At 51.4% G+C, this 11,363-nt stretch overlaps 1 protein-coding gene across 1 annotated transcript in view; it reads left to right on the top strand.

The window, feature by feature from the left end:
• The first annotated feature begins 2,102 nt into the window (after positions 1-2,102).
• TMEM63B (transmembrane protein 63B) overlaps positions 2,103-11,363 on the top strand; it is a 21,541-nt gene continuing 12,280 nt past the window's right edge. The window contains exons 1-9 of the mRNA XM_007936192.2: positions 2,103-2,261; positions 2,541-2,620; positions 2,875-2,913; positions 3,849-3,939; positions 5,683-5,720; positions 6,888-7,030; positions 7,122-7,173; positions 7,608-7,716; positions 8,415-8,485. Of these exons, the coding sequence (XP_007934383.1) occupies positions 2,103-2,261; positions 2,541-2,620; positions 2,875-2,913; positions 3,849-3,939; positions 5,683-5,720; positions 6,888-7,030; positions 7,122-7,173; positions 7,608-7,716; positions 8,415-8,485 (782 nt within the window). The remainder of the gene's footprint in view (positions 2,262-2,540; positions 2,621-2,874; positions 2,914-3,848; positions 3,940-5,682; positions 5,721-6,887; positions 7,031-7,121; positions 7,174-7,607; positions 7,717-8,414; positions 8,486-11,363) is intronic.

The raw sequence follows: 11,363 nt of genomic DNA, 5'->3' as shown, positions 1-11,363 counted from the left end.
TAAGCATTTATTAAGCTTCTGTGGTTTGCAGAGTCCCTTTCTAGGTACTTTAGAAAATCATCATGCTGCTCTGAAAAGCGTCTTAGCTTTAGAACTTTAGAGGGATGTTGACCTTGATTTGAATCCTGGGGCCATTGTTTTGTTGTTGTTCTTCTGCTGTGTGACCTTAGAAAGGTTACTTAACCTCTCTGAACCCCTGTATCCTCATCTTAAAATGACAATGACATCCAACTTATAAATTGTCATGGATTAAATGAAATCCTGGGAGCTCTGATGGCATAGTGCCTAAGGCATTTGACCGCTAAGCACAAGGCTGGCTGGTTCAAACCCACCAGCCACTCCTCAGAAGGAAGATTGAGCAATCTACTTCCCTAAAGATACCACCTCAGAAACCCAAGGAGGGGTCGCTAGAAGTCAAATCAACTCAATGGCAGTGAGTTTGGTGGGGTTTTTTTTGTTGTTGTTTTTTTAATGAAACCATGTCTGTTAACTCCTGAAACAGTGGGAACTCAATAAATGGTATTCACTGTAATGACTAAATTAAGGCAGATTGGGCTGGGAAAGGAGAGGGAGTAACAGGGCAGTTATTCGCTTACTCACTTAGCCTTCCTCAATCATGCTTTCAGAAACTCCCTGGGACCAGTAAAACCCACAAACAACCCAGCCTCCACCTCCCCCCCAAAGCATGAGCATCTTGCCCAGCAGTTGTGGTGCTAAAAAGAGGGCAGGGCAGAAACAGGGACTGGTGGGCAGGAAAAACACTGAGTCACTCCAGGGGGCTGAGGGACATGTGCCCTCAGAGTTACTGTCATCCATTCTAGGTTTGTTGTTCTCTCTCTTTGTCTGGTTTCTTTTCTCCCCTGGGAACCCCCATTCCCCAAGGCAGAGCTTCAGTGTTGTCAGCAGCAGGGGCCCCTAGGGACCCCCCAGTAGGATGAGGATGGGGCAGCAATGCCCTGGCCACACTTTTCCTCCTCCTTCTCCTCCCTGGGAGCCTCCCAAGGGCCAGATCAGCTGTCCCCAGACACTTCCCAGAACCCACGCATCCAGGCCTGATTGCCCTTCAGAGGGCACTGTGTCTGTCCATCGCCTTTTCCCCAGGATCCACCCTGGGTAGTAAGAGACGAACTGCCCTCAGGGTGCAGGGCTGGAGGGCAGCACCTGGCTGCTGGGGGGGGGGGGGGGGCTAAGAAGCCCCGCCCACTCTCTGTTCCTTTGCCAATGGAAAAACTCACTGAAGGGCATGGCATTCCCAGCCTGCCCTGTTCTGGAAGCGGGAACGTGGCACTCTGGGAGTTGTAGTTTTCATGCCACTCAGCTGCTCCTTATGCTAAGACATTAAGGAGAGGTGAGGGGGTTGGAAGGGAGAAAGGTGTAGCACTGCCACTGTTGGGGAAGAGGAGTGAGAGTAAGCAGGAATGACTGGTAACACAAACCTAGAAGTCTTGCTTTTTAACTGACCTCCCTCTGACCCCTACTCTGAGGGCAGGGGCTGGGGGCAGCTTTGGAGCTGAATACTTTGTTTTGAAGCTGGTTAAACTGGGGAGGTGATTTAGGAAGTTGAAAACCCTAAGTGAGTAAAATCATACCATTTTTCTGATAAAAATAGAGATTATGATGAGGTGGCTGTTCCTTACCCATAGTCCTCCAACCTGGGAGCCCCTCTTCTTTAGCGTGAATCCTGAGGCTTAGGACCCTTCTTCCCTCAGGCTCAACTCTGCTCCCTGCCAGAGACAGAGAAAAAGAGTATGTGTTTATGTTATGTACATGAGGTGTGAGGTAGATGTCAGAGCAGCACAGACTTCCAGTTTGGAGAAACCAGTCTCCCCAGTCCAGTTCAGCCTGGCATCTGGGCTGAGTTGCCTCAGGGCCAGGGAGGAGTCACAGCCTGGGAGCCAGGGAAGGTAAATCCATGTGACTCAGCCTTCCCTCCCTAAGCTCTTATCTCTGGAGGCCAGAGCTTCCACCCACTCAGACAGCCAAAGGATCAGCCCTCACTACCCCCTCCCCACACCCACCCTACAGGGCCCACAAGGGAGATGGGAGCGAGCCCACTGACCAATCTGCCCTCTGCCCAGGAGGACCATGCGGCAGTAGCAGCCATGCTGCCCTTCCTGCTGGCCACACTGGGCACCACGGCCCTCAACAACAGCAACCCCAAGGACTACTGCTACAGTGCCCGCATCCGCAGCACTGTCCTACAGGGCCTGCCCTTCGGGGGTGTCCCCACCGTGCTGGCTCTCGACTTCATGTGTTTCCTTGTGAGTGCCCATGCCATCCCCACACCCTGTATATACATGACAAAGATCTCTAGTCCTAACCATTCTCCCACCTAAACCTGACTCTCCATGCTTAACAGCAGGGAGAATCCCCATCAACCAGACATGAATCCCTGGCCCAAGCCTGTAGCCTCTGACATTACCCCAAACCAGGGTCATTCCCTTCTAAAACAAGATTCTGGCCCCTTTGGCCCCATAGCCCATGGGCAGCACATTGGGTGGGTAGCCTCTCCCTCTGCCAACCACCCCCTTTTCCCTCAGGCACTGCTGTTCTTGTTCTCTATCCTTCGGAAGGTGGCCTGGGACTATGGGCGGCTGGCCTTGGTGACAGATGCAGATAGGTAAGCCTCTGGGGCCCTTTCCCCATCCGTACACACATACACACACACACACACCTTGTTCCACAGTCTTCCTCAAGGATAGGAAAGAGCCAGCCCTCGGTCATCACTTACTTAAGGGGATAAAGAGGGACGAGTCTGGGAGGAGTGTGGGGGGTGGTAGTGGCTTTAAAGGCCTTTAGTTGGGCCTCTGCCCCTTGCTAGTCCCCAGAGACCCTCCCCTACCCCTGCTAACTCTGTCTGTTTTCTGTCCCCAGGCTCCAGCGGCGGGAGAGGGAACGAGTGGAGCAGGAATAGTATGTGGGGCACCAGCCCCCTCATCCCCACTAAACCACTTTTTCTTTTTCTTCTCTCACGCTTCTCTTCTCTTCCTGCCAAGTTGCTGGTTTCTTTTTGCAGTTTTCTCCTCTGCAGGCTCATGTTTCGGATTAACGCAGGCGGTGTGCTTTGCAGAGCAGGGGGCTCCCCAACTTGTCTTTGCCTTCCCCTCCCCCCTCATTTCTCCCTCTGGCTCCTTGCCTGAGAGAAATCCCTCCCTATGTGCCCCCTGCCTTCCTGGCCCTGGGTGGCTGTAGGGGAGGAGCTATCCTCAAGGAAATACAGCATAATCACCCTACTGGCAGCAGAGACAAGATGGGGTGTCACCAGTGGCTTCGCTCCCTCTAACATCTAGCTCTTCATATTTCAGGGTTCCTTGCTCACCCTTTCTGGAGGCTCACCCTTTCTAAAAAGCCCCCAGTCTGACCCAATGTGTCGTATTGTTGTCTCTGTCTATAGGACTGGAGCCGGAGTTGCAACAACAGCTGGGAGTCAGGGAAGAGGGAGGCTAGGAGCCCACCCTGGAGACAGCCCCCAGCAACTTTGTCCCCTAACCTCTCCAGGGTTCTCCTAGTCCCTTCTTTCCTTCTCACTATGGCCTTTTGCATACTGTTGTCTCTGTTACGCCCCCTGATGGTCAACTCCAGAACTGCAGGATTGTCTAGCATTCCTGCTTCAACCTCCATAGAGAAGACAATGAAGATACCTTCCTGCCTTACGGCTGCTTGGTGTCTGGGGATATTTGAGGGGTGCAGGGTAGAGAGGGCAGGCGTTTCTCCCCAGCTTCAGCCTCTGCGCTTTCTGTGCATTTCTGTATTCCTGGAGCTCATGAGTGGGAACCTTCCCACTTCATGCTCGCCCCCGAGGTGGAGACTCACCAGGATCTCTGATCTCTCATCTTCTCACCCCCCAGTGTGGCCTCAGCTATGCACGGGGACAGTCATGACCGGTATGAGCGTCTCACCTCTGTGTCCAGCTCCGTTGACTTTGACCAAAGGGACAATGTGAGTGCTCTCTTCATACCCCTTCTCCTCCAGGGCAAGTGGAGTCAGCAACCTCTAGCTTCCAGTGATAGGGAATCAGGGATGCCTATGTGGCCTTTTCCTCCACAAAGGGAGTGACTTGTCTAACAGCCACAAGATAACCAGCCAGACCTGGAACTCCCGCCTCCTGTCCAATATGTCATAGCTTCCAAACTAGCATGATCCAACATCTGAGAATTCCAAACAGCGTTTGCCACAACTGAGTTCTGTGCCCACATCTGCTGATTGATCCTGGGGTGGTGGTTGTTCAGTATGTCAAGTCAATTCCGACTCACGGTGACCCCACATGACAAGACTAGAACTGCCTAGAAAACTAGGGTTTTCTAGGCTGTAATCTTTATGGAAACAGATCACCAGGTCCTTCTCCGTGGACCCACTAGATGAGTTAGCAGCCAAGCACTTAACCATTGTGCTACCAGGCCTCCTTGATTGATCCTAAGGACACGTTTTTCCTTAGACATGGTTTTAGAAACAATAATGAGCTTTCCAGGCCTTGTTGTTGTTGTTATGTGCCATAGCGACCCCTCCTTGGGTTGCTGAGGCAGTATCACTATGGAAGTAGATTGGCCAACCTTCCTTCCGAGGAGTGGCTGGTGGATTTGAATCACCAGGCTTCTGGTTAGCAGTCAAGTGCCTTAGGCACTATGCTACCAGAGCTCCCTTCCAGGCCTGTTTAACAAAATGCAAGGAATCCATTGTGTTGCTCTAAGGTTTAAAACTCGTGGCCCTTGGTTGTGTGGGGCCAGTTGCCCTGCTTGTGGATTGGAGCGGAGTGGCTGCAGCACCTTTAGACACATGTATACTTATTGGTCACAATGATCCCAGCTACTCCCTTTCATGTCAGATGCTACACATTGATGTTATCTGCTGGCCCCATAACATTCTGTAAGAACTCAACTTCTCAGACCCTGGGGTGGTCCTGGTTAGTCAAGCTAAAGCTGGGGGCCCCTGCAGCTCCCATAAAAGCCCCAGCAGAAGAAGGTGGACAGCCTCCTGAGTTGGGCTCCGGCTGGTAAGTGGCAAAGCAAAGGTAGCACCCCACCAGCTAGAGATGTCTGATGGTCCCCAGACTCAGATGATGTTGGCAGCAGGTAGCATAGCCCTGCAAGCTTGGCTGAAAGGCACCTTTCCCTCCCATCCTGTGTTAAACCTGCTCTTCTCCTGGTGGGTTCTCTGCCCAACCCTTCCCCTACACCTCACTATCCTGCTAACCTCTACCTAGGTAGACCTGAGGGCTAGAAAGTGGGAAAGGGAGCTTATGGTGGTCCTGTGTAGCTGTCCCTCCATGGTGGACTAGAGGATAAGTGGCAGGAACTTGATCTTCTGCTTTAGGTTACCTGGAGGTCTAGGGGTCCCCACTGCCTTTCCTAGAAGCCTAAAACCTCCCACCACAGCTCACAGTACTGTGGAACTTCCTTCTGGTTCTGGTGCCCTGTTGTTGGGTATCTGCAGGGCTCTATGGCATGGGCATGAGGGTCCACGGATAACCTAACTTGGCCTTGGTCCTTTATCTTTTTTGAAACCTGAGATCTTCCTTCCCCTCCCCCATTGCGAGCTCCTTCCTGGGGTGTGGTTTTGAAGGGAATGCTATGCCAAAGAGCCACAGCCCAGGAGTAATTGTAAGAATGGGGTAGGTGGGACTTAGGGAGGGAGGTTCAGGTTGGTGGGATGGGGGCTCCTGCTGATAGTCCTCTGTCCCCCTAGGGTTTCTGTTCCTGGCTGACAGCCATCTTCAGGATAAAGTAAGTGAACAGTCTTCAAGCTCTAAAGAAAGAGAAAAACAGAAACTTTAGAGCCTGTCATCTCCCTACAATATCCAGAAGCCAGCAGCTTTGAGGGCCTTAGCGCTCCTAGCCAGCCCAGCACCCCCTTCCTTACTCCAGGAGGCCTGGCCTGGGGGCCTGGCCTGGGCCATGCCCCGAAAACTCACTTGTCCCACGGTCTCTTCTATGACCCCTGCCAGCTCTGCCCTCATATCTCCCTGCCCCTGCCCCCACTTGGGAGCAGGGGCTGGAGCCCCCACCCAGAGCCTCCTCCGTGCAGCCAGCGGGTGGGGGCAGCAGTCAGGCTGGAAGCAGCCAGCCAGCCACAGGCAGGAGCAGCAGGCAGGAGCAGAGCCCAGCAGGCAGAACTCAGGAGACCGAGCAAGAGTCCAGCAGGCAGGCAGTGAGCACTGGGAGAGGCAGGAAGCTCGCACAGGTCAGCACCACTGCCACCTACTCCCCCTGGCCCCCAGGGCCCTCCCCAGTGTACCAGGCTTCACCCATAAAGTGCTGCTGCTTCCCTGGACGCCCATCCTCACCCCTTCTGTCTCTATTTCACCATTCGTCTTCCTTCAATCTCCCTCCACATCCTCCCTTTTTAGATCTTTCTCTTATCCCATCCCTTCTTTCTCCATCTCTCTTGTTTCTTCCTCCCTCTGGCTGAAAAAACTCACTGCCATTGAGTTGATTCTGACTCATAGCGACCCCTGTTGGGTTTCCAAGACCGTAAATCTTTTCGGAAGTAGATTGCCCTGTCTTCCTTCTGCCAAGCAGCTGGTGGATTTGAACTGCCAACCTTCTAGTTAGTAGTCCCTTAGGCAGTGTGCCACCAGAGGCTCCTCCTCTCTGGAATCATCCTTTTATCCCTTCTTTCTTTCCTCTTTTCTTCCTTTCCTCCTTCTTTCCCTCCGTCTTTCCTTCTTTTCTCTCTTATCCCTTGCTTTCTCCCTCCAACCCACCTCTTTCCTCCCTCCCCTTCCAGAAAATAGGGACTGAGAGATCCCATTTCAACCCCATACTGAAGCCAGATAGGCAGGGGCTAGGGTGGAGGGGGGTTGGGATGGCTAAGGGCAGGCAAGCTGTGACTCCTACCTCGCCTGGGGCCTAGCACTTACCTCTATCCTCTGTCCACCCCCTGGCCTTCAGGGATGACGAGATCCGAGACAAATGTGGAGGTGATGCTGTGCACTACCTGTCCTTCCAGCGGCACATCATCGGGCTGCTGGTCGTCGTGGGTGTCCTCTCCGTGGGCATTGTGCTACCTGTCAACTTCTCAGGGGACCTGCTGGGTCAGTGAGGACCAGGGTGGGGGACAGGAGCAGGAAGAGGAGGGGATAGGAGTGGACATGCCCTGATCCTCTCCTTCTTCCTCCACCCTAGAGAACAATGCCTATAGCTTTGGAAGAACCACCATTGCCAACTTGAAATCAGGGTAAGGTTGGAAGACTAGGCAATGTGACTGGGGTCTGCAGCCAGAGTCTGAGCCATTACAGGGAGGGGAGGAAATGGGGAATGTCCAGGAGTAGAGCAGCTGAGGCTGCAGAGAGGGCTGTGGGTCCTAGAGGATGTGAGCTGGAGGCAGAAGGGGCAGATCCCTGGTGAGAATCACACATAGAAAAGAGGTGGATGTAACCTTGGGCCAGGCAGGTCTGGGTTGGGTAGCTGGAAGGCAGCGTAGCAAGCAGGTAGAAAGAGATGGTCTCTCAGGGACATTCCTGTTGGAATGGAATGATCTTGGCTGCTGGGATATGTGGAGCATAGGGCACAGTGACTGGTCTGTATCAAGGATTTATCACCAGGAGGATGGTAGGCATCTGAGTGTGTTTCCAGCCCCAGTGGCTCTCATGTACCTCCGTGCTCCCCTAGGAACAACCTGCTATGGCTGCACACCTCTTTCGCCTTCCTGTACCTGCTGCTCACTGTCTATAGCATGCGTAGACACACCTCCAAGATGCGCTACAAGGAAGACGACCTGGTGAGGAGCCCAGTTCCTCCCCATCCCCAGCCTCCCAGCCTCTTCCCTCCCTTCCACGCCTCTCTTGCCTCAGCTCCAGAGTTAGGCCAGCTAGGTTTGAATCCTGGCTGAGCAGCTCAGCTGTGGAACCTTGGATAGGTCCCATAAGTTCCCCAAGCCTTGAACTCCTCATCTGTAAAATGGAATCACAACAGTACCTCTTTTAAAGTTGTTGGGAAAGAGGGAAGTGAGGCGATGCTTAGAAAGCACTGGTGCTGTGCCTGACATTCAGGAAGCATTCACTGTGCTTGGTGTGGTAGTTGCAATTATCCCATTTCCTTCTACATCCATTTACCATGCCAGTGCTGAGTGCCTATTCCGTGCCAGCATTATGCTGGGGCCTGGAGCCTCACAAGATCTAAGCCAGACATGGCCCCTTCTCTGGGAGCTTGTGTTTAAGGATCTGAAAGTACCTCCTCCAATCCCCCTTTAAACCCATCAGAGAGCAAGGGACCAGATAGCTCATTCATTAAGCTCTCTGCCTAATTTCTGTCAGAAGCTCTTTACCTGCTTTCCCTAAGGCCTCCTCCCACCCCAGTCAGTTCTTCTTTGTTCATCCTATTCCCCACTCCTCAAACCACAGCATCCTCTCATAGCCCCTCCCTTCATTCTCAGGGGTCAAACTCCAGGAAGGCAAACCCTCTTGTCTCTCACTCCAGGTTAAGCGGACACTCTTCATCAATGGAATCTCCAAATATGCAGAGTCAGAAAAGATCAAGAAGCACTTTGAGTGAGTAAGCACCCCCACCGCCAACCCCCAGCCTTACAGACCCTCATATTCCAACTCCAAGAACATCCTCATACTCCCCAACTTGGGGGTAGAGGGTTAACGAGGGATGGGGAGGCTGGACTAAAGGAGGACTTCTGACTGTGGTCTAGCACTTGGGCTGGGTGGTAGGCCCCTTGAAGAATAGGAGAAACACTTTAAGGCCTCCTCTTCCTCAGTGGACTTGGCCATGGGTTGTTGACTCAGGTCATGGGCTCTGTGAGGTGTAGATCTTCTTCAGAATTGTATGTGACATTCTGGGGTTTGTGTGCAGACTTGGCAGGGAGAAGCTCTGTGGCTTTCACTATTGTCAAGAAGTCCAGGAGAAAGTGAACTAGGTGTTCTCAGAGGCTCTTTTCTGCTCTGGAATTGTGTCTTGGAAGGGAGGGGAACATATACCTCAGGAGTGTAAGGTGGCTAGAAATTGGAGAAAAGGAAGGAGGCCCTAGGAGGCAAAGGGAGGACTCACCTGCTCCCCCCATGGCCAGGGTGCACCTGTGCAGCTCACGGGACAGAGAGAGGGATGAAGTCAGAATGAAAAGACCATTTATGGAAATATTTAGAGGCAATGTGCATGCAGGATTAGGGATCCCATTCCACATTCATCTGTTCACTCAGTGCTGTTAGGCATAAGTCCCTGTAGTGGGCCTTGAGACTATCTCTCAAGGGCTTTGTAGTATGGTGGTCAGCTATAGGAGCCAGTCCAGGATCTGATCAGAGATTTGTCTAACGTCATGTCATCGCACAGTCTATGGTCAGAATTAGGATCGGCCAGTGGTCATAATAACGGACAGTGGTGGTTTGAGGTCAAGATCAAGGTTCAGTCTAAGATCAGGATTGGGGCTCAGTTGGTGGTCAGGATCAGGGCTCAGCTGATGGTCCAAATAAGATATCCGTTTGCCTGGATCAGAGGTCAGTCATTGTCCTAGATCAGGACTTACGTGATACAATTAGGGCAGTGTTTGGGAAGGATTGAGAGTCGGGATCAGATTTCAGACCCCTTGTGTTACAGGATTAAGGGTAAATTGTGATCAGCATTAGTAGATGAATACTCATTCATTGGACATGCATTAGACACAGGTCCTGCTCTGATACTGTTTATACAACAGCAGTCAAAATTAGATTATCCTTGGTCAGTATGAGAGAACCATTTGTGAGTTCAAGCTGTGATCAGCATTAGGGGGCAGTCTGGGTCAGGATCAGGGACAGTGTGTGTTCAGAATTAGGTGACATTTTAATATTACCATCCAGTTGGAATCAGCTGTCAGTTTGGACTGAGATCTATCTATTCATTTGACAACAAATACCTATTTGAGTACCCGCTCTGTGCCCATAGAGGAGTAGGAGCTGGGAATTATAGCAATAAAGACAAAGCCCCGCCTTCCTTTGGCTTACATTCTAGCGGGGGTGGGATGCATACAAACAAGGAACAAATGAACTAGTAATTGATGCTATGCCAAATAGAGATAAACACTAAGAAGAAAGTCAAACCAGGGTCAGAGACAGGGTGAGAGTGGTCAGGAAGGGTAGCTGTGTCAGACAGGGAGGGCCTCTGACAGGGTGACGTTTGAGCAGAGACTGACTGGTCAGGCCTCCATTCTTCACACACATCTGTTGTGCACCTACTATGTGCTTCATACCAGAAGACCAAGAAAAAACAGAGTGATTGATGTCCTTGTGGAGCTCCTGGTCTTGGTGGTCTGTTTCAGTAGGTAGTCTGTGAATTTGTTCAGGAAATGGTCTGTGGTTAAAACTAGTGATCAGCCTATAAACAGAGGAGTGGAGAACCCTAATTGGAGTTTATGGGATCTGTGAGGTGAGGATTATGGAGTAGTCCTTTCATTGATCCATTTATTCATCACATGTTTAGTAAGCACATACCATATGTGAGTTGTTGGCAAGCCTGGGTTCACAGTCATAAGTAAGAGGTAACCCTTGTCCTCATGCAGTTTCTGGTCTGGTTGTCAGTATTAGGTAAGGGCATTTGACTGCTCACCAGAAGGTTGGTGGTTCAAACTCACCAGCTGCTCTGCAGAAGGAAAATGGGACAATCTACTTCCTTGGAAACCCAATGGGAATCGCTATGAGTTGGAGTCAACTCAATGGCAGTGAGTTTGGTGTTTTGATTTTGGAAGTCCAGGCCCAAGGTCTGTTTGGTTTGGAGCACTGTCTCAGCATAATAAGGTAAATCCCCTGTGCAAAATCAGGGGGCTTGTGTGATTGGGATTGTTGTTGTTGGGTGTCATCGAGTCATCTCCGACTCATAGCGACCCTATGCACAGCCATATGAAACATCGCCCAGTCCCATGCCAGCGCCACAATCCTTGCTATTCTTGAGCCCATCGCCACAGCCACTGTGTTAGTCCATCTCATTGAGGGCCTTCCCCTCTTTCGTGAACCCTTCACTTTACCAGGCATGACATCCTTCTCCAGGGAGTGTTCCCTTCTGACAACATGACCAAAGTAGATGAGACGAAGTCTGGCCATTCTCGCTTCCAAGGAGCACCCTGGCTGCACTTCCTCCAGGACAGATCTGTTAGTTCTTTTAGCAGCCCATGGTACTTTCAGCATTCTTCGCCAGCACCACAACTCAAAAGCATCAACTCTACTTCAGTCTTCCTTATTTATTGTCCAGCTTTCACATGCATATGAGGCGATTGAAAATACCATGGCTTGTGTCAGGTGCACCTTAGTCCTCAAGAAGACTTCTTTGCTCTTCAGCATTTGAAAGAGGTCCCTTGCAGCCAATTTGCCCAGTGCTATATGTAGGCTGATGTCCTGACTTTTGCTTCCATTGGTGTCAGTTGTAGAACCAAGCAATGTGAAGTCTTTGACAACTTCA

This window comes from Orycteropus afer, unplaced genomic scaffold (assembly GCF_000298275.1).
Source record: "Orycteropus afer afer isolate SDZICR_OR568_19922 unplaced genomic scaffold, OryAfe1.0 scaffold00034, whole genome shotgun sequence".
Lineage (NCBI taxonomy): Eukaryota > Metazoa > Chordata > Mammalia > Tubulidentata > Orycteropodidae > Orycteropus > Orycteropus afer.
Note: the sequence above shows the minus strand (reverse complement) of the source record. Positions and strands in the feature narration are given on the sequence as shown.